Source organism: Schistocerca piceifrons, chromosome 7 (genome assembly GCF_021461385.2).
Source record: "Schistocerca piceifrons isolate TAMUIC-IGC-003096 chromosome 7, iqSchPice1.1, whole genome shotgun sequence".
NCBI classification, from domain to species: domain Eukaryota; kingdom Metazoa; phylum Arthropoda; class Insecta; order Orthoptera; family Acrididae; genus Schistocerca; species Schistocerca piceifrons.
Window position 1 is genome coordinate 317790971 of NC_060144.1, and position 25487 is coordinate 317816457.

A 25487-nucleotide genomic window follows, 5' to 3' on the forward strand; every position below is an offset into this window, starting at 1 on the left:
CACTTGACAGCCTGCCACAGCCTTGTCAATGGATTTCATTAGTACGCCCTAGTGATGATTTGCCCCTTATGAGCCTAATCTATTAGCACCATGCCATGGCAGCCAAGGAGAGCTTCTGTGAAGTTGGGAAGAAAGGATATATCTACTAGTAGAACTGCAAAATTTTACATGCTGCATCTTTTGATTCATGCCAATAATACACTGTCATCCCAACATGAAGGCACAATGGCCATAACTAAAATCAAGAGTTAAAGATTATCTTGTGACCAATGCAGGTACTGAGATCACGAGCAATGTTGTTGGTGCTGTACCACAGAAAAATAAAACCATGAGTAGAAAAAATTCAAAAAATCAAAATAGCTCAATGGATTTATGAGCTTCAAAAAATTCAAAATAATTATACAACTTGGTTGATGAATTTGTCACTTTTTAATTATGTGACTTCACTTCAGGGCCTTAGGAAACAATACGTTTTGCAGTAAGATTGTATTAATCATAATTTCAAATGATTGACGATGTATTACTCTGTTATACAAATTAAATTATGTATAGTAGCTACATGAATTAAAAGTTAGGACACAGCCAAAATAGATGAACATTTGTTTTTAGAGGCACATCTGCTCTGATGAAGGCCTGTTGTAGTATAAATTAGCCCAGTCAGGAACACAGTTGGTCTTCATGTAGGACTCCTTCGTCAGGGACCGTGACACCAAGGAGTCTGTTGCACCAAATATTGCACCTGGAATAAAAAATTATTTATTTCGATATCTTACAGTACCATTAATACCAACCTAACAACTGGGAAAAAGCTGAATGACATCTGAGCTTAAAAGCTTCAAAACTATAAGAAATAGCTTGGTATTATATTACACATAAAATAAGGCCACAAGAACCTGATATGTATATCATCACAATAATGCTGACTACCGTATTTGGCATGCTTGCTTATATAAGTCGTCTCTACCCTTTACATACTAGATTCTTGGTATTAATATTCTCCTCTTTGGAACATGGGCAGAAAATTGATTGTCAGGGACACTGTGCAGCAACTCCTGTACAGGAAGTGTTGGACTTTAAATCATTTTACAGAAGTTACAAATCCGGAAGGGATACAATGGTATACAGTAATGAGGAAATGGCATGCCCCAAGCCACTTGAGCCAATGTTTCTACAAGATTAAAATTATACAACGCCATGTCCCCATTTATTTGCCAAATTGTTTAAATACCTTGGGTACAAAGCTCATCTCAATTATGAACACCATAAATTCTGCCTTTTAGCACACATCTGCATCTTTCTTCTTTTACAATAGACTCACAACAGTGAAGAGTAAGTGTCACAATATTTCAGTGTCAAAATAACAGTATGCTTATTTTCAAGTTCACAAACCCCAACAGATGCCTTACAATTACTTTCTTTGGATGTATGATTTAGGTACTTCAGGACAACCAAATAAGGCACTGCTGGTGTTATGGCTGCAGATTCACATTCATCTTTATCCAGTTTGACCTTGTGTTTTTATCTCTGATGATCTCACTCTTGACATAATGCTAAACTCTAATCTTCCGTACTATTGGACACAGTAAGTGACTTACATTACGTTCATGTAGTGAAGTTTTGAAATCATGATAAACATTGGCATGAGTAAAATAATTTTAATGTCCATATCTTCTTTTATATATATGAGGTCATTGGACAAAAAATTAGTCACCCCTAGACATAATCACAAGCATAATTTAATGTGCAAGTATGTCAATCCAGTTTAAGCCATTCACTGAGGTTTTGATCATGCAATTTCACCAAAGTTGTGGGACTGCTGATGCCGGCATTTTACCTGCTGTTCCACCATGTTCCACAGATTCTCTATGGAGTCCAAGCCCAATGATTTTGCAGGCCAACTGAGATGTAACATGGTGGGAAAGTCTTCAGGAAACAAACTACATATTCTTCCAGCCTGGTGAACTCTGATGTAGTGGTTGTTATGTGCCTGTGTGAGCAATGGCCTCTTGAGAGGTAACTAGCTCCAAATGTTCATTGCATGCAGTTGCTGTTGAGCTTGGAAATGACTTTAATTCACAAGCTGTGAAATGTGTCCCTGGTCCCTCTCAGTCACAATCTTTTTCCAACCACAATTGTCATATTATGTTTCACGGCCACACTTGTTACAACATCGTGTAGACACGTTGAACAGTTCCCTGCAACCATTCCAGCAGCTTCACACATCTTATGGCAATGAGTGTGGCCAAACAATATTGTCCATTTTGCCACCCTGTCACATCCTTAAATTCACCCATGTTTAGATACAATGTTGCTTGAAACATAAATGTCTCGCTTAGCGCCTTACGTTCACATAGAGGCAATGCGTGCACAGTTGAGCACAGCTCAGTTGCTGTGCCACCTGTAAAAGCTTAATTATTCATCTGAGGGTGCATACTGGGATAACTAAAACTGCCATATGCAACATTCAAGAACGCCAATGTTCTGTCAGTCTTCACTTTCACAGCATGTTCAGTACTACATTGTCTGAAGATTATAGACCTACAGCAATGGATTACAATCACAACAGTGATGTAGAAACAAAGATGTGAGACGGAGCACGGCAGTTCGGGGCATTTTCCTAAAAATACTCCATAAATAAACTTGCTATGACTTGTGATGCTATATAATTATTTGGAGTATTACCTATAATGCAATAATGTTTTCCATGTTACATATTAATTGTTCTTGGTGTTAAGATGTTCTGATCACATTATTTTATAGTGTTTATTTCTTCTGTAAACTCTAATCTTCCACAAAACGCTTTGTTTTGAACAAACAAAAGCAGACATTAGCTGTCAAATCCTTCAGCAAGTTTAATTATATTCAGTGTTTGACTGCGGTAGGCTATCACAGAAGTCACAATTTTTCATGGCCCCAATGATGATGCCTAACAGATAATTTGCTACTGAACTACTGTGGTGCATACTACTGATGTAGGATCAAGAACTGTGTATTCATTCGTTTGTGTGTGTGTGTGTGTGTGTGTGTGTGTGTGTGTGTGTGTGTGTGTGTTTAGCAACAAATTAAAACTAGAGATTATCTGCAAGTACTGGAAATTGTGGGAATTACTTCTAGTTACTGACTCTTCTCCCATACAACTCAGCTGCTGTTTCTATCTAATACTTCAAACAACATATTAATGTCTTTGCATAAAAATTTCTCGCTTCACTGGCTGTGTCAAATTCGGACAAAATTCTAAGCTTTTGATGATATACACCATAATTTACATCAGGGACTAAAAGTTACTGTCATGAGCTGGCAAGGTTCCCTCTTTTGTACCCCGAGAATGGCATCCAGTTGGCTGGATTTGTGACAATGGTGCTTACAGTGGTGGCGCACCCTACATCCATAGATTTTGCTTGCACTCACACTCTTAGCTTTGTTTGCAGCATCACCTGTCACATCAGGCAGGGACTTGTGGGAAGTTTTCCTCTGTATTTTTTTCCTCTCAAATGCATTCTTTCATGCGTTGCAAAGTGCATAGCCATTGTCTCAAAGCTGTTTTCACAAAGTCTGATATCAACAGCTTCTCTAGTCACAGAATGCCAACCGTTTGATGCATGAGCCATTACTCTCATTTGATCAAACAAGATCTTCTTATTACTTAACAAGCTGTGCTCTGCCACCTCTGATTTATCCAAATGCTTGTTATCATAAGAAATGTTATAAATTCCTAGTACTCTCAGGTCAAAATTATTTTCGGGTTGCAACATTTCTTTAATTTTTCTTGGTGCCCAGAAGACTGGTCTGATTCCTTTACTATTTAGGACTACCTATTTTGCTGTTGTTGCACCCCGGAATGGTAGCCACAACGTTAATCTAATGCCATGGGCAGAACACCCGTTCCTTCTGAATATCGTCTTCAGATACTTAATCTCAGAACCGAGGTGGTTCATGTCCAAAATAGTTCTGGCTCTGTATAACAAGGTGTTCAGCATAGCTCCCTTCTGAGCTGAATGGTGAAAGCTGTGCCCATTGAGATACAGATTTGTATGCGTCGGTTTTCTGTACACAGAATGGCTGAATCATCTGTCTGGTTTCCATTTGACCAACACATCTAAGAAAGGTAACTTCTACTGGCTAGCATTGCTGCCTCTGGATCACGAGGTCTCGGGTTCAATTCCCAGCTGGGTTGGGGATTTTCTCTGCTTGGGGACTGGCTGTTTGTGTTATCATCATCAAGATACATGACAGCGGCTAGATGGGATTATGTAAAATTTGGACTGTATAAAAATTGAGACTTTGTACAGGCGCTGATGACCGCACAGTTGAACGCCCCACAAACCAAATATCATCATCAAAGGTAACTTCCAATCCTTCTCCACCTCTACTGTAAATCTTATGTTGGGATGTTCAAATGATTAACAAACTGCTTCAGCACCTAACTGCCATGCGGCCAGATTAAAAATGTATCATCAGTGTATCTGAAGAAGCGAGATGGCTGCAGACATCACATTAAAAACTCACAAATGTTTGTCGATACCTTAAAGCAGATGAAGATTGGCCTGAATGAAATCTTGGTTAGCCTGGACGTGGTCTCCTGTTTACGAAGGTACCAGTAGAATACACATTAAAACTGTTCGCCACTTGTTTCTCCCCAGAAATTTCAAAAGTATTTTACCATACTTTGACAACCACCTACTTCTTGTATGGTGGAAATTATTATGAAATGAGTAATGGAACAGCAATGGGTTTGCCATTTTCACCAGCCATAGCTAACTTTTCCATGGAAGATTTTGAAGAACGAACATTGAACAGTGCTCTCTTCCATCGCTCTTAGTGCCTCAGATACGTTGATGATACATTTCTTATCTGGCCGCATGGCAGTGAGGTGCTGCAGCAGTTTGTTGATCATTTGAATGGTATACGTCCCCACGTAAGATTTACAATAGAGATGGACAAGGATGGGAAGTTACCTTTCTTAGATGTGTTGGTCAATTGGAAATCAGACATATGATTCAGCCATTCTGTGTACAGAAAACAGATGCATACGGATCTGTATCTCAATGGGCGCAGCTTTCACTGTCCTGCTGAGAAGGGAGCTATGCTGAACATCTTAGTACACAGAGCCATAACTATTTTGGTCATTGACCACCTCGGTTCTGAGATTAAGTATCTGAAGACGATATTCAGAAGGAATGGGTGTTCTGTCCATGACATTAGATCAACGCTGTGGCTACCATTCCGGGGTGCAACAACAGCAAAATAGGTAGTCCTAAATAGTAAAGGAATCAGACCAGTCTTCAGACCACCAAGAAAAATTAAAGAAATATTGCAACCCGAAGATAATTTTGACCTGAGAGTACTAAGAATTTATAACATTCCTTGTGATACAAGCATTCGGATAAATCAGCAGTGGCAGAGCACAGCTTGTTAAGTAATAACAAGATCTTGTTTGATCAAATGAGAATACTGGCTCACACTCCGAACTATTGGCACTCTGTGATCAGAGAAGCTATTGAAATCAGACTTTGTGAATATAAAGTCAATAGAGACAATGGCTATTCACTTAGCAATGTCGGCAAGAACGCACTTGACAGGGAAAAAACACAGGGGAAAACTTCACACAATCCACCACCTGATCTGATGGATGGCACTGCAAGCAAAGCTAGATAGAGAGCGCAAGCAAAATCTGTGGATGTAGAGTGCGCCAACCCCTGTACCTGCCATCAAGACATAATCCAGCCAAATGGACGCCATTCTGGTGGTATAAAAGAGGGAACCTTGCCACTTCATGACAGTCCATTTTAGTCCCCAGAAAAAGATGGTGGCAGATATCACTGAAAGCTTGGAATTGTGTACAAATTTGACAATGGCAAGTGAACCAAGAAATTTTTATGAAAGGCATTTATATAACTTGACACAGACCAGTCAGCTGTCTATGTACTAGCAAAGTCATTACATCCCTAAGTTCAAATTTTCTAATAAATTGTGGAGTGGTTAATGAGACATTCTTTTACTTGATTTTTTAATATCTGAGAATTTTCAGTGTCTTGCCTGATGTCTGTTAGTAAACTGTTAAATGATTCTGTACTCCATTCTGGAATCTAGATGAAGATGCATAGTCTAAAGAGAAATCATTTTTACTTCTAGTACTTCAGCTGTGAAATGCACAGCTTATCCCATATTCACTTTTGTTATTAACCATAAATACCACCAGAGAGTATGTGTATTAGCATGTAAGTGTAAGATTCCCTAGGTCCCTGAAGATGTTTCTCCAAAATGGTCAGTTGCCAACTTCACACAATATTTTTACTGCACAATTCTGTAGAATAAAGACTTTCTTGACCTTAACTGCAGTGTCCCAGACGACTATTTTATAGAACAGAATTCAGTAAACATAAGCAAAGCACACCAATACTCCCATGTGTGGGTCAACACAATGACGGAGATTCTTAAGTGCAAAGCAGGCAGGACTGAGTTTCTTGTTTACCTTACTCATCCACCAATACCACCTATTATCCATCTGGATGCCTATGAACTTCACACACAGGGCCTCACCCAGTGTGTAAGTCATCTTGAGTTATTTGGAACTACACAGTATGAGTATTAGATCACGGATTAAAATGTTTGTTGTGGATCAGTTGTAAGACCATTTTCTTACTCTTCTGGCTCTGTCTGATACTGATGTGTTTGAGCTCATTATTAGTATACTAGTGTCACCATTAAGTCTCACAGCTTTTGAAAAGTCCTTTCATGTTCCCGATAAATTACATATGTAGGCCAAGAATAGGAAGGGGCTAAATATAGAACCTTGCGGGATGCCATTTTATGCATATCCCTGTCACATTAATGTAACACCTCTGTTTTTTATTGTTAATATGGCTATCCATGCAAGGGGACTGCCTTTAATGACATACCATTTTAGTTCCCCTCATAGAATTTTATCAACTATTCAAAAAAAAGTCCTTGGCTAAATTAAAAAAAAAAATCCAAACATATAATTTCTCTCATTTTCTCACATATTGTATTCTCAGTGAAAAAGCCTTCAAAGAAGCCAGACTGAGCTCCTGCTGAAATATGGTTCAATATTTTCTTTTAAAACGAATATGAGAACAAGAGGAGGAGGGATACGAGTCTATGATTATAGGTCACTTGCTAATCTCCACTTTTATAAATGAGTGATACTGCTACATACTTAAGCATTCACGAAAATACACATTGACTCATTAACAGGATACTGTAACAACTCAATAGGGGTGCCACCAAGTCAGCACAAGATTTTAGTACTTTAAAATACAATCATAGCCTATCACTTTCCAGCAGCCTAGTAATTTTTGTGATCTCCATAACAGATGATTTAGCAAAATTGATGCTTGGTGGTGGTGGTGGCGGCGGCGGCGGCGGTGGTGGTGGCGGCGGCGGCGGCAGCGTATGGTGTATGAAAGTAGGTCTAATGGACTGTGGATACAGCATTCTTTTTTGAGTGTATGTCAGTGACTAAATGCTATTACTATTTGATGAGTTGTCTCCTTTACTCCCAAATTATTTAAATTCTGACAGAACTTTCCTTACCATATAAATCTTAACAGTCTTTTTCAGTGGATCAGTTTTAATCCCTATGTTTTCAGTTACTGTTAGAAAGAATTCACTGAATTTAGAAGCCAATGTTTTGAGTCTGTTAACATCTGTCTCACTGCTAATATCATCAGTAAATTGAACAGCATTCACCTTGTCAAATTTATTCCAATAACTTTACTTTGTTCTTGAATTTTTTTGGACTTAAAGCACGGGTTTTTCCACTTTGAAGCCACAGTAAAGAATTTCGGGGACAAGCTGCTTTTGTCCATGGTGTTAATCATCCTTTCCTTCAGCTTCTGCTCTTATCATTCCTGACCCATTGTAACAGAAAACTGGATTATTATTTTGTAAGAAAGTTAAGGGTCTTTAAAAAGAGTTCATCAAATTTCTCACGATTATATCTTCTGCATCACTGAAGATAAAATGCGGTTTAAATCTTTATTTATGCATTGAAACTAAAAGTTTACCTTAGCCCCCAATGTAAGTTGCCAGTTCATGTGACTGCTGTTACAGCTCTCCTTCGTGCAGCTAGCTGACTCACTCACTATGTGTGTTGAGCGAAGATCGCAGTAACATAGCAACAAAATGTCTTTTACACTCCTTGTTTCAAAAGGTGCAAATCAGTTACAACCATGTGTTGGCAGTGTGGCACTGAACTCACTAAAGTGTAAGATGTGTATGAATTTTGTATTGCACCATTGGCCTCAGATGTTGCCTGATCTCACACCAAGGTTTTCAAGGGGGGGGAGGGGTGTTGCAAAAGACTATAAGCCTCCCCTTATAAAAACTTGGGATGAACTGTAATGCCACAAAGCAACAGCAGTAAATGCCAACACCAGATATGTTTGCAAGTGTATGATGCGAGTATGATTATCATCTGAATGCTTGTCCTACATCTGCTGACAGGCATAATGAACATTTATGAGAAGCAAATGAAAACTATGATCCTAAAAGTAATTGTAAGAAGTACAGAAAGGTATGTACACACATGTAAAAGATGTACTCTTGTAATATCAGAGGGATCTTTTGGAAATAAAAACGTTGTACCTCTATACGAAAGCCAAAATTGACCCGAAGTTTCTATGTTCATTAATGTGGAAGATATAGTCACGTGAAATCAAATGAACCTTTTTGTAATACTTTATATTTACAAAAGAATATAAAATTTCTCATCTATCTTTTTGTAGTATTTCATATTTAAGAATGAATATAAAATTTCTCACTTATCTTCTTGTAATACTTTATATCTAAGAAAAAAAAATATCAAATTCCTCATTGATCACATGTCCTTGATAAACTACTTCCCATTGTTCATCTCATAAATTTTCTCTGAATGGTGTAACTGGATTAGCACTTATGCATAAGTAAAACTGTATGTTTCTTTCTTAGATGAACCTAACTGATGGGGATGCTTTATTGCTGCCGTTTGATCTTATAGTAACAAAAAGCATTTATTATTATGAAAAACAGATGATTTAGAAATAAATTGTCAATTGATATTGCCCTATGTCCTCTTCTTGTCTGGATTGTTATATTGTGAACAAAACTGTTTAACAGACGAATCACAATTAAGAAACAGTTTCTATTATAACGTAATGAATACAAAGATCTTGTTTCAGAACTCATCAACAGTCAAATTTTCTTTATGCATGCATAACATAGTCACAGACCAAAGTCTGTCATTGATCACCATAATAGTAGTAAGTGCAGATGCCCTGTTATTCTTAGATTTTGAAAAAGGAATTGCGATTATTCATTGCATATAAAGCTTTTGGTAGTTGATTCAAATGGTTCAAATGGCTCTGAGCACTATGGGACTTAACTGCTGTGGTCATCAGTCCCCTAGCACTTACAACTACTTAAACCTAACTAACCTAAGGACATCACACACATCCATAACCGAGGCAGGATTCGAACCTGCGACCATAGCGGTCGTGCGGTTCCAGACTGTAGCGCCTAGAATCGCTCGGCCACCCCGGCCGGCGATAGTTGATTCAACATGATGTTTAATGATAACCAGTTATGTCTAAAATTTGGCAAGCTTTGCAGAGAAATTGATTACATTACTTACAGTTAATTCAGTTGCAAAGTTATAATTTTTCCTTACTACTTGATAACTAAAAACTTTATTGCAAGAGACTCACCTCCAAGCCATGCAGCATAATTTTCTTTGGCAGGGGCTCTGTGAAATTTCAGATTTGGCAATGAAAGCTTACTGGCATAACGCTCCAAACCCAAAAGCTGTCTCATTTCATCCCGTAACCTGGCACGGAGGCCAGGTACCATTGCTGTCCCACCAACAATGAAGATATTTTCTGCTAGCGGCCGACGAGCATCTGTTGCACACTGTTTAAAATTGAACAATTATTGTAATGAATTATTCATAGTATTTCACAGCAAAATTAGATGAAACTTCCTGGCAGATTAAAACTGTGTGCCCGACCGAGACTCGAACTAGGGACCTTTGCCTTTCGCGGGCAAGTGCTCTACCATCTGAGCTACCGAAGCACGACTCACGTCCGGTACTCACAGCTTTCCTTCTGCCAGTACCTCGTCTCCTACCTTCCAAACTTTACAGAAGCTCTCCCGCGAACCTTGCAGAACTAGCACTCCTGAAAGAAAGGATATTGCGGAGACATGGCTTAGCCACAGCCTGGGGGATGTTTCCAGAATGAGATTTTCACTCTGCAGCGGAGTGTGCGCTGATATGAAACTTCCTGGCAGATTAAAACTGGAAGGTAGGAGACGAGGTACTGGCAGAAGTAAAGCTGTGAGTACCGGACGTGAGTCGTGCTTCGGTAGCTCAGATGGTAGAGCTCTTGCCCGCGAAAGGCAAAGGTCCCGAGTTCGAGTCTCGGTCGGGCACACAGTTTTAATCTGCCAGGAAGTTTCATATCAGCGCACACTCCGCTGCAGAGTGAAAATCTCATTCTGCAAAATTAGATGCTTTTTCAGCAGTCATCTTACAACTAATTAAATTAAAAGACATACTATTTTTCAGTTGTCTTTGTAATGATACATATTTCACTGGTGATTGGGTAGTTATGGCAATCAAATAGTGATATCCTAATAACAGAAAATGCTCTCACACACACACACACACACACAACACACACACACACACACACACACACACACACACACACACACACACACACACACAAAAAAATTCTTATTGCTGACAACTAAACATTCATTTACCACATCATAATGCCTCCTCCCATCCACTTTTACAACCTTTTCACACGTTCCTAATTGTTGAGGCCAGCTCTCCATTAAGGTCAGACACTGGCCTCTCATCATAACAAAAAATAAAATGATAAAAGAAAGATGCCCCATGATCCTGCCAAAGGAGGTCACGTGTCTTAAATATATTAAAATCACTTCTTTAAGTCTGCATGACTGAAGGACTGTCTACCACCACATGACTGCTGGTTGAATGTCTGCAGTTTGTTACTTTATACCTCCCGTAGCTCATTCTCACATTTTTTTAGAGCCTTCCCTTACTGTCCTATTAGCTTGCTCCTTTCCATTCAATCCCATGTGCTTGCTGACATAACCAACACAGACAGTGAGGAGGAGTTATCACAACAGTCCAAAATCAATCCATACTTGCGGCCTGCACTGCCAATGGCATTGCGGGCTGTGAGTGATCCCCATAAGACGAATGGCAGAAAGGAGCCACACCCTTGAAGCAATCGCCATGTCACCTTGGCAGGATCCTGTGGCCAACCTGCCCGATATAAGCAGGCACTCCATCGGAAACTGCAATTCTTGCTGGTGCTCTGTATGACCTGCATATTACGTCGGCTGCCTTGGGGTGGCAACAACCACCTCAGATCTGGACAACTTTTGGACTGTGTGATTGTGTATTTATTGTTCACTGTTTGTGTATTCAGTTAATATAGCACAGCACACAGCACAGCACTCCGTCTTCAGGCCACAAGTGGCCCATTGGGACCATCCGACCGCCGTGTCATCCTCAGTTGAGGATTCGGATAGGAGGGGCGTGTGGTCAGCACACCGCTCTCCCGGTCATTATGATGGTTTTCTTTGACCGGAGCCGCTATTATTCGGTCGAGTAGCTCCTCAATTGGCATCACGAGGCTGAGTGCACCCCAAAAAATGGCAACAGCGCATGGCGGCTGGATGGTCACCCATCCAAGTGCTGACCACGCCCGACAGCACTTAACTTCGGTGATCTCACGGGAACCGGTGTATCCACTGTGGCAAGGCCGTTGCCATTCAGCGAATATGGAATAGCGGTAAACTACAAAATGTTCACACCCAACAGAATACTATTTTCTTATGCTGCTTGGGGGGGGGGGGGGGGGAGGGGATGTAAAAAGTGTCCTGTATGTACAGTTAAACTGTGTCAGGTGGGCACATTTGCAAAATATGAGGGTGATTACAGATAATGAAAGCACTTGAGAAAATTCTTTTGTCAATTACATATCTTTTGGTCGTTTCAGGACAGCATCAGAGACCATAAATCTTTTAGGAAAGTGTATCTTAAAAACAATTCCAGAAAAAAACTATGAAGCAGACAACACTGACTCCAAACATTAACTCATCAGTATAAATTATGAAGGAGATTATGCCCAACAGAAAAAGAATAATAGGCTTCTTTAAAGTAAAATTTTATACACGCAGCCTCTTTACTAAGCTAAGCTTAAAAACAGCTTCTTTAAAGTAAAATTTTATACACGCAGCCTCTTTACTAAGCTAAGCTTAAAAACAGTCTGTGCCTCTCTAGGCTAGACATGTACCTGAACTTTACGATAGAACATCGAAGTTTGCCACACCCAGATTTGTTTAAATCTAAAATGGCACTGTCTCTCTCAACAAAGAGCTTCCAAAGTTTCATATATTTCTCTTTTATATACATTCACAAAAGCCTTCACTACTGCAGAAGCTTTAGTTTCTCTGCATGTGATCTGAGTTCATTTGGGAATCATATGATCCATTTCAATACAAATGCAATTTCAAGATGGATTTTTCTGAATGTGTCCTTTGTAATGCCATGAGGATACTTTCTTCACTTAAGGCTCAGACAGTATATGTCTTTAACTTTATTCTTGAACAACCATCACAACTTTTGCCATTGTTGTGGTGGTCTTCAGACCTGAGACTGGTTTGATGCAGCTCTCCATGCTACTCTATCCTGTGCAAGCTTCTTCATCTCCCAGTACCTACTGCAACCTACATCCTTCTGAATCTGCTTAGTGTATTCATCTCTTGGTCTCCCTCTACGATTTTTACCCTCCACGCTGCCCTCCAATACTAAATTGGTGATCCCTTGATGCCTCAGAACATGTCCTACCAACCGATCCCTTCTTCTGGTCAAGTTGTGCCACAAACTTCTCTTCTCCCCAATCCTCTTCAACACTTCCTCATTAGTTATGTGATCTACCCATCTAATCTTCAGCATTCTTCTGTAGCACCACATTTCGAAAGCTTCTATTCTCTTCTTGTCCAAACTATTTATCGTCCATGTTTCACTTCCATACATGGCTACACTCCATACAAATACTTTCAGAAATGACTTCCTGACACTTAAATCTATACTCGATGTTAACAAATTTCTCTTCTTCAGAAACGCTTTCCTTGCCATTGCCAGTCTACATTTTATATCCTCTCTACTTCGACCATCATCAGTTATTTTGCTCCCCAAATAGCAAAACTCCTTTACTATTTTAAGTGTCTCATTTCCTATTCTAATTCCCTCAGAATCACCCGACTTAATTCGACTACATTCCATTATCCTCGTTTTGCTTTTGTTGATGTTCACCTTATACCCTCCTTTCAAGACACTGTCCATTCCGTTCAGCTGCTCTTCCGGGTCCTTTGCTGCCTGACAGAATTACAATTGTTAACAGCGAACCTCAAAGTTTTTATTTCTTCTCCATGGATTTTAATACCTACTCCGAATTTTTCTTTTGTTTCCTTTACTGCTTGCTCAATATACAGATTGAATAACATCGGAGTGAGGCTACAACCCTGTCTTACTCCCTTCCCAACCACTGCTTCCCTTTCATGCCCCTCGACTCTTACAACTGCCATCTGATTTCTGTACAAATTGTAAATAGCCTTTCGCTCCCTGTATTTTACCCCTGCCACCTTTAGAATTTGAAAGAGAGTATTCCAGTCAACATTGTCAAAAGCTTTCTCTAAGTCTACAAATGCTAGAAACATAGGTTTGCCTTTCCTTAATCTTTCTTCTAAGATAAGTCGTAAGGTCAGTATTGCCTCACGTGTTCCAGTATTTTTACGGAATCCAAACTGATCTTCCCCGAGGTCGGCTTCTACTAGTTTTTCCATTCATCTGTAAAGAATTCATGTTAGTATTTTGCAGCTGTGGCTTATTAATACTGATTGTTCGGTAATTTTCACATTTGTCAACACCTGCTTTCTTTGGGATTGGAATTATTATATTCTTCTTGAAGTCTGAGGGTATTTCGTCTGTTTCATACATCTTGCTCACCAGATAGTAGAGTTTTGTCATGACTGGCTCTCCCAAGGCCATCAGTAGTTCCAATGGAATGTGGTCTACTCCGGGGGCCATGTTTCGACTCAGGTTTTACAGTGCTCTGTCAAACTCTTCACGCAGTATCGTATCTCCCATTTCATCTTCATCTACATCCTCTTCCATTTCCATAATATTGTGCTGAAGTACATCGCCCTTGTATAGACCCGCTATATACTCCTTCCACCTTTCTGCTTTCCCTTCTTTGCTTAGAACTGGGTTTCCATCTGAGCTCTTGATGTTCATACAAATGGTTCTCTTATCTCCAAAGGTCTCTTTAATTTTCCTGTAGGCAGTATCTATCTTACCCATAGTGAGATAAGCCTCTACATCCTTACATTTGTCCTCTAGCCATCCCTGCTTAGCCATTTTGCACTTCCTGTTGATCTCATTTTTGAGATGTTTGTATTCCTTTTTGCCTGCTTCATTTACTGCATTTCTATATTTTCTCCTTTCATCAATTAAATTCAATATTTCTTCTGTTACCCAAGGGTTTCTACTAGCCCTCGTCTTTTTACCTACTTGATCCTCTGCTGCCTTCACTACTTCATCCCTCAAAGCTACCCATTCTTCTTCTACTGCATTTCTTTCCCCCATTCCTGTCAATTGTTCCCTTATGCTCTCCCTGAAACTCTGTACAACCTCTGGTTCTTTCAGTTTATCCAGGTCCCATCTCCTTAAATTCCCAACTTCTTGCAGTTTCTTCAGTTTTAATCTACAGGTCATAACCAATAGATTGTAATCTATCTGATACCTTTTAGTATCTCCAGGGTTCTTCCATGTATACAACCTTCTTTCATGATTCTTAAACCAAGTGTTAGCTATGATTAAGTTTTGCTCTGTGCAAAATTCTACCAGGCGGCTTCCTCTTTCATTTCTTAGCCCCAATCCATATTCACCTACTACGTTTCCTTCTCTCCCTTTTCCTACACTCTTAATTCCAGTCCACATGACTATTAAATTTTCGTCTCCCTTCACTATCTGAATAATTTCTTTTATTTCATCATACATTTCTTCAATTTCTTCGTCATCTGCAGAGCTAGTTGGCATATAAACTTGTACTACTGTAGTAGGTGTGGGCTTCGTATCTATCTTGGTCACAATAATGCATTCACTATGCTGTTTGTAGTAGCTTACCTGCATTCCTATTTTCCTATTCATTATTAAACCTACTCCTGCATTACCCCTATTTGATTTTGTGTTTATAACCCTGTAGTCACCTGACCAGAAGTCTTGTTCCTCCTGCCACCGAACTTCACTAATTCCCACTATATCTAACTTTAACCTATCCATTTCCCTTTTTAAATTTTCTAACCTACCTGCCCGATTAAGGGATCTGACATTCCACGCTCCGATCCGTAGAACGCCAGTTTTCGTTCTCCTGATAACGACATCCTCTTGAGTAGTTCCCGCCCGGAGATCCGAATGGGGGACTATTTTACCTCTGGAATATTTTACCCAAGAGGACGCCATCATCATTTAATCATACAGTAAAGCTGCATGCCCTCGGGAAAAATTACGGCCATAGTTTCCCCTTGCTTTCAGCCGTTCACAGTACCAGCACAGCAAGGCCGTTTTGGTTATTGTTACAAGGCCAGATCAGTCAATCATCCAGACTGTTGCCCTTGGAACTACTGAAAAGGCTGCTGCTCCTCTTCAGGAAGCACACGTTTGTCTGGCCTCTCAACAGATACCCCTCCATTGTGGTTGTACCTATGGTACGGCTATCTGTATCGCTGAGGCACGCAAGCCTCCCCACCAACGGCAAGATCCATGGTTCATGGGGAGGGGGGGGGGGGGGGGGGGACTTTTGCCATATAAATTCAAATTAAATAGGTTCTGTTAAACAAACTGTTGTATCTGTCCCATAGAAGCTGCAGACAGGAAATAACTATAAATTTGTGTGTGTTAACTGTGACTGAATGACTCCTTAGTCCAATCAGTTTTCATGTCATTTCAGATACGCACCAAGGTTTTTCAATATCTCAAGTAACACACTGCCAGAAGAGAGTTGTTTCACATTAAACATTAGTTTAATAGAAGTATTACAGATAATGATTGGAAATTGCTAACAAGAATAGTATTAATGTGAAATTATAGGATGTGAAAATTCAAGCTAAAGGGAACAATGACCTCCAGTATAGCATCCAATATGAGATTGGACAGAGACAACTGGTCACCATCCTCTTCAAACAAAACTTCAAAAGCAGTTTCACGCAAGTTGCCAGGAACTGTAATATGGCGTCCACATGCCACTGGGTAGTCCACGGAAGGGGGTGGTTTTACTTCACTTAGCTTTTGAGAGCGTTCCAGTGTTGTCACGAAGCAAGTTCTAACTGAAAGAGATAGTACTGTGATCAAAAAATTTTAATGCAACAATGGTATGTACAAAAATGCACTTTTATAAATATGCAATGCACTATACGTAACTTAAACTTTTGACAATCCTGGTCCAATACTGGCATGCCTGAAAGACACATAATTGAAGCATTTAATCTTATCTGTTAATTCAAGTTTCAGTAATTTGTGACTGTCAGAACCAAAAATAGAGCCCTGCTGTTATGCCTACATAGTAGTGAAACACTATCAGCCTTTGAATTAAAAGAGAAGTATTTCTGTTGTCACCTTTTATGATTTCAAAGTGAGTTCATGAGGCTAGAGCAATTGCATGTAGCAGTGGTCTTACACTCAGGCCACAGTTTCTCATTGAACTGATTATGTTCAACCCCAATAATTTTTTAAAGATGCAAGTAAGTCTAGCGTTAATCAGCTACCAGTACTGAAGTAAATGTATTTCAAGTGTGACCATTAAAATTGTCAGTTTCAATTATCAATACACTAAGTTTTCTCTCTTGCAGCTTATAGGAGAGACTGAGTGTGTCAAACACACACAGTTAGGCAAACTATTCCACAGAATAGCAAACATTTTCAGATCACACAACATTAACATTGCTTTCACAACACAAAACAAACTGCAACACACATGGACACAATGTAAACAAACAGATAGATAAACACTATCAGGCATTTACAAAGTAGTACGTCATACATACAAAGCCACTCTATGTAGGTAAAATTAGAAGAGACTTCCAAAACAGATACAACCAATAAACAAATGTCTACCATGCAAACAATTATACTAAATCACCATACAAATAATTATACTAGATCATCAATAATCACCCACATAAAGAACCCTGGCCACCCATACCATCATATCATGAATGATCTTTGAATATTACATAAAATGGACAAGGGACACCAAATGGAATTGTATGAAGAATTAGACATCTTCACTCATGGCACAGTACATTGTGACAGGCTGCTGAATGCTTAGCTAGAAAGTAAAAGAAAAATCTCTTTAAAAATTTCTGTACTATCAAATTCTTATTTCAGTATTAAAAAAATGGTTATATCATTTAATATGTGCCATTACACCACTACATCTATATACAAAGGTTTCATCTTCATTGCACAGACTATCTTAGCAACTGAAAGCAGTTTATCTTATTAGCAAAGACTCTCTGGAATGACACAAACACATGGATGTGAAAGTTAAGTTGTGAAGTGACTGTTACTGTGCTCTGTGTGACAACCAGCTTCCAGCAAAAGTATGAGTAAATATATGAAGGAAACAGTTTAAAACATAAAATCCACTTATGTATCTTTCTGTACAGAGTTATATTTCAATACATTATCACACTAGCACATCCAGTAAAGGACTCTCATCACAAGTCAGGTTACTGTAATGCACATGTACCTGTAATGCACACAATGGTGGCAGTATGCTGCTGAATCACATCATGCTAATTAAATGTTAGTGAATAGTGACTACTTCAATAGAAATTATATCACAAACAAAGCATACTATCTAACCTAGGTGCTTGATACTAAATACTGGAGAGCTCTGTCAACTAATTCTTTATCATTTTTGGTTCTGGCAGTTCAAATTGCTGGTGTTAAAACATGGTTTTACCATCTATCGTCAAGGATTGACGATGAGACAGTCAGGCACGGTGACCACTCAATCACAGCTGTAGACAAAGCAACTGTTTATGAACAAAAATAGGCATTTAAAAAGAAACATCTACAAGACTGCCTAGGAAAAGGAAAAATCCCTGTAAGTACCACGTCTGTAACATTTTTAAACAAAAATTAAGCTTTGTTGCTGCAGAATAGATTGAAACTAGCTGTACTGATTAACTAATTAATGTGGTATATTTGATAGAAACCAAACAGTTATCAGATTACCAACCCTTAATGTCTTCAATTTGCTCACTGCTCAGGTCACAGGGGCTACCTTCACTTGCTGCAAGTTGCTCTCTGATGCGCCTGAAAACACAAAGTAATACATTACTTCTAAACTGAAGTAATACACATTAAATAAGAAAGCAAATCTTGTGATCTCTAATCAAAATGTGTATCATTTAAATGACATGGCAAACAACAAAAAACTAGTGTTCTTATATTTTCCAGTGTTTATCATATAAACAGATCCCACTTAATCTTTCCAACATGTTCTGGGACAAACAACATCAAAATCCATTACTGCAAGCAAGATGCAATTATTTAATCCTAAAATGAGACAGAAATAAAAATACTTATTAAGACAGCATCAAAGTTTTCAGAGAGTAAGGCACATCATTAGGAAACCATTGATCCCATTAACCGTGGTTATTGGACTGTAAATTACAAGTTGGTAGTTAACTGTTTATTCCTCTCCTTTAATTGAGTAATCTGAAATTAATTTATCACATCTTGTACAGGCAGGACTAAGAAAATAATCAGAGATTTGTTGCCAACAGTGCAGGACTTGATTTTCAGGGAAAACAAAGCATAGAAGTTCCACTGACAATGTGATGACATCAACAGCTGCTTGATTTTGCAGGCCATTTGGATACCCCCTTCCAGCACAAGTTTCTCTGCACAGTGCACATGGGAACTGTCTCTTAAATACATTCTGCGCTCTCAAAGACCTTTAGCGTAAACCTCTGTAACCTATTCCCACAGTCTTATCTTGCTTTTTCCCTTCTCACTTCTGTCCAAACCACACCTGCTCCATGTAGATCATGTACCGCTTTCTCCCACCACTCTTCCCTGCTCCCTCCCCTCCCATGTGGGCATACAGAGTGATAGAGTCAGTCAGTCAGTCTCTCTCTCTCTCTCTCTCTCTCTCTCTCTCTCTCTCTCTCTCTCTCTCTCTCTCTCTCTCTTCCTCCCTCCATTCAACTTCCTCTTCTTCTTTTATCCTCCCCCATTTGCCCCCTCTCCCTTCTTTTCTTCAGTTATTAGGAGTAGACTACATGCTGGTACTGGGTGTCACTGTTTCCCTTCATCCATAACACACACAAACTCAACACTACAGTGTACACATACTCCTCAGAGTTGTAAAAATTGAAATTACTGATTTGCCAGTGGCAACATACTTACAAACACTGTTCAGCCTTCTAGACGGGCATAACTACCACCAAATTATCAATCATGATGAATGGGCACAAGCATAGGCTGTATACTGTCAACTCACAATATCCTGTTCCAGAGCATGCTCTGCAACGTGACATTCGTGACCTTGGTGCCCGTTTCACCACACATGCCATCTGGATTCTTCCCTCAGATACGAGTTTCTCTGAACTCCGCAGGTGGGAACTAGCACAACAACATGTCCCTGGTTCTCGCCACCCACCTGGCCTTAATCTACATTAATTTCTTCCATCTCAGCATTTCTTCACTGTAACTACTCTTTCCTATGCTCCATTTTAGTTTTCTAAATCTTTCATTGTCTTTGCTGTCTGTTTTTCACTGACAACCCCCCCCCCCCCCCCCCCCCCAACCTCTGTTACGTACAATGCACTTAGCTTTTCACTCTTCTTATTAACTCATGCATGATGTTTAAGCAGTAATCTCTGTCTGTAATCTCTTTCTTCCATTTTTAATCTCTCAAGTTTTCAAATCTAATCCGATGCAATCGCTAACAATCAGTCTTTCCTTCTCACCCCATATGGTAAGTCTCCCCTGACCCATGGTTCTTGGCGACTTTGTCGAAATCTATACCCCTTTTCCTAGACCTCTTCAGTCCTCCTCCACACCTCTTCCTTCCCCTTCAACCCTTCTGCCTGAAGAAGGAGCCACTGGCTCCGAAAACTTGCTAATTACAATCGTCTTATTTGTTTATTCTGCCGCTGCTTGGTGAGTAGATTTTTATTTATCAAATTAAATAATTTTATAAATTTTTCAGAACTTTGTAGTTCATAGTTTGTTATGTATCTCCAGAACTATGATGCAAATGTAATGTAGGCATGATTCTGAAGATTGTTTATCCCATACTCTTAAAACTTTCTTGCACAGTTAATTATATTCAGGTGGAGCATTGACTTTTGCTAAACAGCACTGAATCTATAAATTTTTTTCTGAGAAACTAACGCATACTCCATTACAAACATCCAGTAATGAAAAGACCTTCTTGCTGGGATATGAAGAAGGGAAGGTAGGTTTAGAGTTTCACACCCTACCAAGACAGAGTGCCAAGTCCAGCTGGAGAAGGTTGAGGAAATAATCTGATTGAGATATTGTTTGATAAATTACCTGTGTCCACCTGAAATGATACAGGGAAATAGCGGCACACCTAAAATACAAAGGACAGATGGGGAAATGTGTGCTACATGACCTGATTATGAGAACGGTCAGAGAGGACCGAACAATGGCATAAGGAACAGTGCCTGCCACATGCAGCATTTCTCTGTCTTCATAAAGAATATCTGTATCAAGCATCATACATAAAGACTAAGTTTACTTCTGTGAGAACTATCTGAAACAATACAAATAATGACAAATACCACATGTTCCATGCCTGCTGGTCATAGTTCACAGTTATTTAAAAGGTAGAGTTTTTACACAAATTTTACATTTCAAGAGGACAGAGATTTTAATACAAGTTACACGTGCAGTATTCTTGCATCCATGCTAATCTCTGTACTTTGTGATATATAATGAGCCAAGGCATATGTATGACGTAACGTAACTGTCAGTGTTAAGTAGTACTGTAGAACATGATTTCCTATTAGCGAAAAGCCTGATACCATGTGTATTTGTTTTTTACACTTTCATTAATTTACCAACAAAAGATGTTTCATTTTACCTTGCTGAACTATATTCAGTGTCTTCTGTGTGATTTATATTTATTTTGTGACAATTCTAGTACTTATAACATTGAACATTTTGTTAATAGTTGTACGTTATTAAAAGGAACTCACTTTTTCAATAGCTTTCAAATAAACTTTATAGGAATAATGAAAAAGATATTTCTGAAATTGTTTATACAGAAATGTAAAGAATGACATAAAATACTTGTAGTAATGTTAATAATAATTTTGGAATGTTTTACATGTAAAATTACCAACACAAATAAGTATTTTGCAACTGATAAACCCTTATGAATTTCAATGGTTATTTTTTGATATTTATAAATTGTATTTATAAATTGCTGTATTTTAAAACATTACAATTGAGGTTTAATCACTCAAACACTACAAAACGTTAATAATTATTTGTAAATTAACCTAATTAGTTATATCTGAATTTGTTTACAATGAAATACTCCTATGCATCATTAAAATTTTTGTAAGCAGCTCACACACATGTAACTTTGTGGCAGTATTTGATTGGCAGAATTTTATGAGCTCAGTATCGTTAATATGGTACAGTTTAGACCGGAATTTGCAAAAGTTGATGCATGAGGTGTCGTGCTTGTTACTATATCTTGCTGCAGGAAAAAATAAAAGAAATGTAATGAGAAAAGTGTGTCACGTTATTAATATATAATAACAGCCATGGACCAGTTTATCCTACATTGATATTAAGTATAACACATTTTTATTAATATTCTAAGAACATGCAGTTCTTAAAATTTTGTTTTTGTGAGGATCCCACAGTCTCTAAATGCTTAATAAGAGAAAGCAAGGTCTGTAGTAGGCTATAATGTAGATGAGCCTCATTTAAATCATGTGATTAGCTGATTTCAATGACTTATTTTCAAGCACCTCACATTAACATACCACCTTACTATGCAAAATTCCTAGTTATATGAGTAATATTACATATTACAAGTAATTCTCAAATCATTTTTCACTGCATGTAAAAAATGGGCGTTACATTCCACCCTTACATTACTAACGTGACAACTTTAATCATCATATTGTGGACTTTGCTCCAGGTACTCCACACTTAGCAAAGTTCGTCTAGAATTGTGACATTAATGTGAATCCATTCATAATGTAAGGATGGAATACAACATCTGTGTTTTACATGCAGTGAAAAATAATTTAGCAATTATGACACGTAGTCCGTAATATTACACTTTTAAGTAGGAATTTTGCACAGTCAGGTAGTATGTTAATGTGAAGTGCTTGAAAATGACAAGCCATTGAAATTAGCTAATTGCACGATTTAAATAAAGGTTGTCTACGTTACAGCCTACAACAGACCATCTTTCTTTAATTGAATGTCCATTTCACTGTTGGAACTTAGTTATGTTTTAGGTTATCTTGCCATGAAAATCACCTGCCAAATTAATTCTAATATTAAATTTTTTGTAATCAAAGATGAAATAGGAATACGTTGAAATGGGCTGATATCTTTTGTACCCAATGGTCAGGAGATATTTCTGGATGACACATGAGCTCACCAGTTGTTGTTGAACAGTGAGCTCTACGTGATTTATGGAACTGTAATTCACCTATACGCCATTTTCTGTTATCAATGACAACCATCTGTGACCCCTGTTATCAATACATTGTTCTTCATGGCAGTTGAGGCGATCATGCTGCATGTTTAACTCTGTGGTATCTGTTTATTCTAGTTCTTGAATGACCTTAGGCTGTATCATTGACAGAGAATCAATGTTACGGTTATGGGAAAATGTACTTAAGAATCTCTTGCACTGTGCACACCCAACTTCTGTCACCATTACAACCAGTACAATGTCTGATAGTATGTCAGTCATATGATACACCAAACTATTAATTTTCTATTGCTACAAGAGCACCATATCTCTCAAAAACAGTAATGAAGGCCTTGTTCTAATAGGGTAGGCTATACCTGTGATGGAACTGGACCAGCATATGTTGCTTACTGTCAAAGGCAGGTCTTGTACCTGAGCCTTCCACACTGATATGACTCATATGACCAGGGACTGGGCATGAGTGTGGGTGTGGCAGTAGAACAGACTACGAAACTTCAAGAATTTGATAGGCAGCAGAGGTAGAAATGACTAATTCAATGATAGGTAGTCAAGCACTGGAGAAGGCGGTGCTTAAGTAGTTCCAGTCTGGATATGTAGTGGGTAATGCAGATGGTTTGTGGGAGTGACAGAAAGATTAGGGATGCGTGTGTATATGACATGGCAAGTCTGTTGTGGAACATGTTTGAAAGACACTGCCAGTCCCTATGAAGGCCATCATCAGCATCATGGGAAATGGACTGCTGGTCACTGAAGATTCACCATTCATGCATAGCCAGATCATATGAAAGTTACTCTTTAGTGTGGAAAGGTCTCATAACGGTAAACATTTGCAAACATTAATACATTTCTCATTTTACTATTTATATTTTTTATTTGCCTCTAAAACTTACTGGTCCAACTTTTGAAACATATGTTGTAAAAGAGATGTCTGTGAAACACACTGTGACTTTTTATCATACAGACTGTAAAGTTGATCAAACTGTCTTAAGGTTCCAGTATTTCTTACTCATGATATTCACGCAGCACAGGAAAGAATACTTACGAATTTATGGAAATGAATCAGAGATTGTTCCAGGAAGAGAAAAGTGCTCAGTATGGTTTTAACACCCTGCAGTCTGGTTTAGGAAACTGAATTTCTACACGATCTCAATAGTGTTTTACAGTAGTAACTTAATTTACACTTAATCCTGGGATTTGATTTACCTCTCCACTGCCTCTCCTGCTATAGGTTGTGCCTGCCAAGCACGAAGCACTGGGACACCTGCATACACTGGGACGACAGTGGCTTCGCGATACCCCAAATCTACAAGGAGTGCTGTATCGGTGCCCAGTGTACAGAGAGCTGCCAACTGTGATGGTAGAAACAACAGCGAGGCCACCTGTGCCACACAGCGCAAACATGATTAATTAACAATGAAGATGCCAAGACAAGCTGAAAGTGGAAACAAGGGAAGTACATTCATTACAATGTAATAAATGTGGGGAAACATTACTTCGCTGCTTACCCCTTAACTACTATGGACACAGACAGGAACATAGTTACTATAGAGGGGTCTCTTGGACCAGCTTTTTATGTTTTATAGATAAAACCAGTGTTTTGCTGCTGAATATATATTTTCATGACTGTCAATCATTGCACTTCTTAGAAATAGTCTTTGTGGAAATTTGAATGTTTTTGAACAACACAGGATTTTAAACATTTAGACAAATAAAACACAGCAAAACTTGCAGTATGTTTTTAATTTGTGTGTAAAAAAAAAAAAAAAAAAAAAAAAAAAAAAACAGTAGATAGTTCTCTGCCCACTCACAGATTATCACCAAAGAGATAATATTTCATTTACACAAAATAACTAGTTGGAAAAACACACTTCACTAATGAGAAATTGGATGCAAAGTCAGTTTTGAGTTTACTGCGCACTGTTTCAAAGTAGAATGACTATTGCACTCCATAATTCAATAATGGAAAACTTTTGCCACATTTTATTTTTAAAAACCAAGTACAAACTAATCATGAGTTCCTGAATCATATTTCAGTCACTTTCATCTTGCATGCATTTCACACTGACCTTGCTAGAACACTCCAAACAAATCGGAACGCCATGCTGTTGACAGGGAAATATTGTTTTACTCTTCAGATGAGTTCTGTTTTTAACTGTTCTTTTTGTGTCTGCGACTTATCTTGGAAGTGAAGTATTCTTCTGACGGTGTCACTCAATTCTTGTGGCAAGCATTCTATAGAAAGTCTACGCTTCATATGAGGCTCAGCAAGACCTCTAGCTAGAGTCTTCCTGAAGATCAATCTTGTCATTACTTCTGCCTTTGGATAAGCTTGACATACCATGTAAGGATCCACACCACAAGCAACATCCACTAACGTGAAGAACATGATCAAAGGCCCTCTTCTCATCTGGCAGCTTGATGAATAAGCTGCACACCTTTGATCGAGAGTGTTCACACCATCTTTTGTCGTATTATAAAACATGATGATCTTAGTTTTTCCTGATTCAGGATCACTGTTTACTGCATGGTGCATAGTAGAGATCAGTATTGTAGCTTTTGATTTCTTGGGCACAAAGGAATCTAGTGTAATGTCTTCAGTATATAGGTAAACAGTTGTCTTCATACCTCGTTTATTATTAGATAGAAACTGCTGTGATATCTCCT

At 38.6% G+C, this 25487-nt stretch overlaps 1 protein-coding gene and 1 pseudogene across 1 annotated transcript in view; both read right to left on the minus strand.

Moving 5' to 3' along the window:
* Positions 1 to 406: 406 nt before the first annotated feature.
* LOC124804950 (actin-related protein 10) overlaps positions 407 to 25487 on the minus strand; it is a 51299-nt gene continuing 26218 nt past the window's right edge. The window contains exons 4-8 of the mRNA XM_047265336.1: positions 24027 to 24202; positions 18342 to 18418; positions 16220 to 16422; positions 9705 to 9906; positions 407 to 739 (exon numbers count right to left, since the gene is read on the minus strand). Of these exons, the coding sequence (XP_047121292.1) occupies positions 606 to 739; positions 9705 to 9906; positions 16220 to 16422; positions 18342 to 18418; positions 24027 to 24202 (792 nt within the window). The 3' untranslated portion in view covers positions 407 to 605. The remainder of the gene's footprint in view (positions 740 to 9704; positions 9907 to 16219; positions 16423 to 18341; positions 18419 to 24026; positions 24203 to 25487) is intronic.
* On the minus strand, positions 11687 to 11803 carry LOC124709301 (annotated as a pseudogene).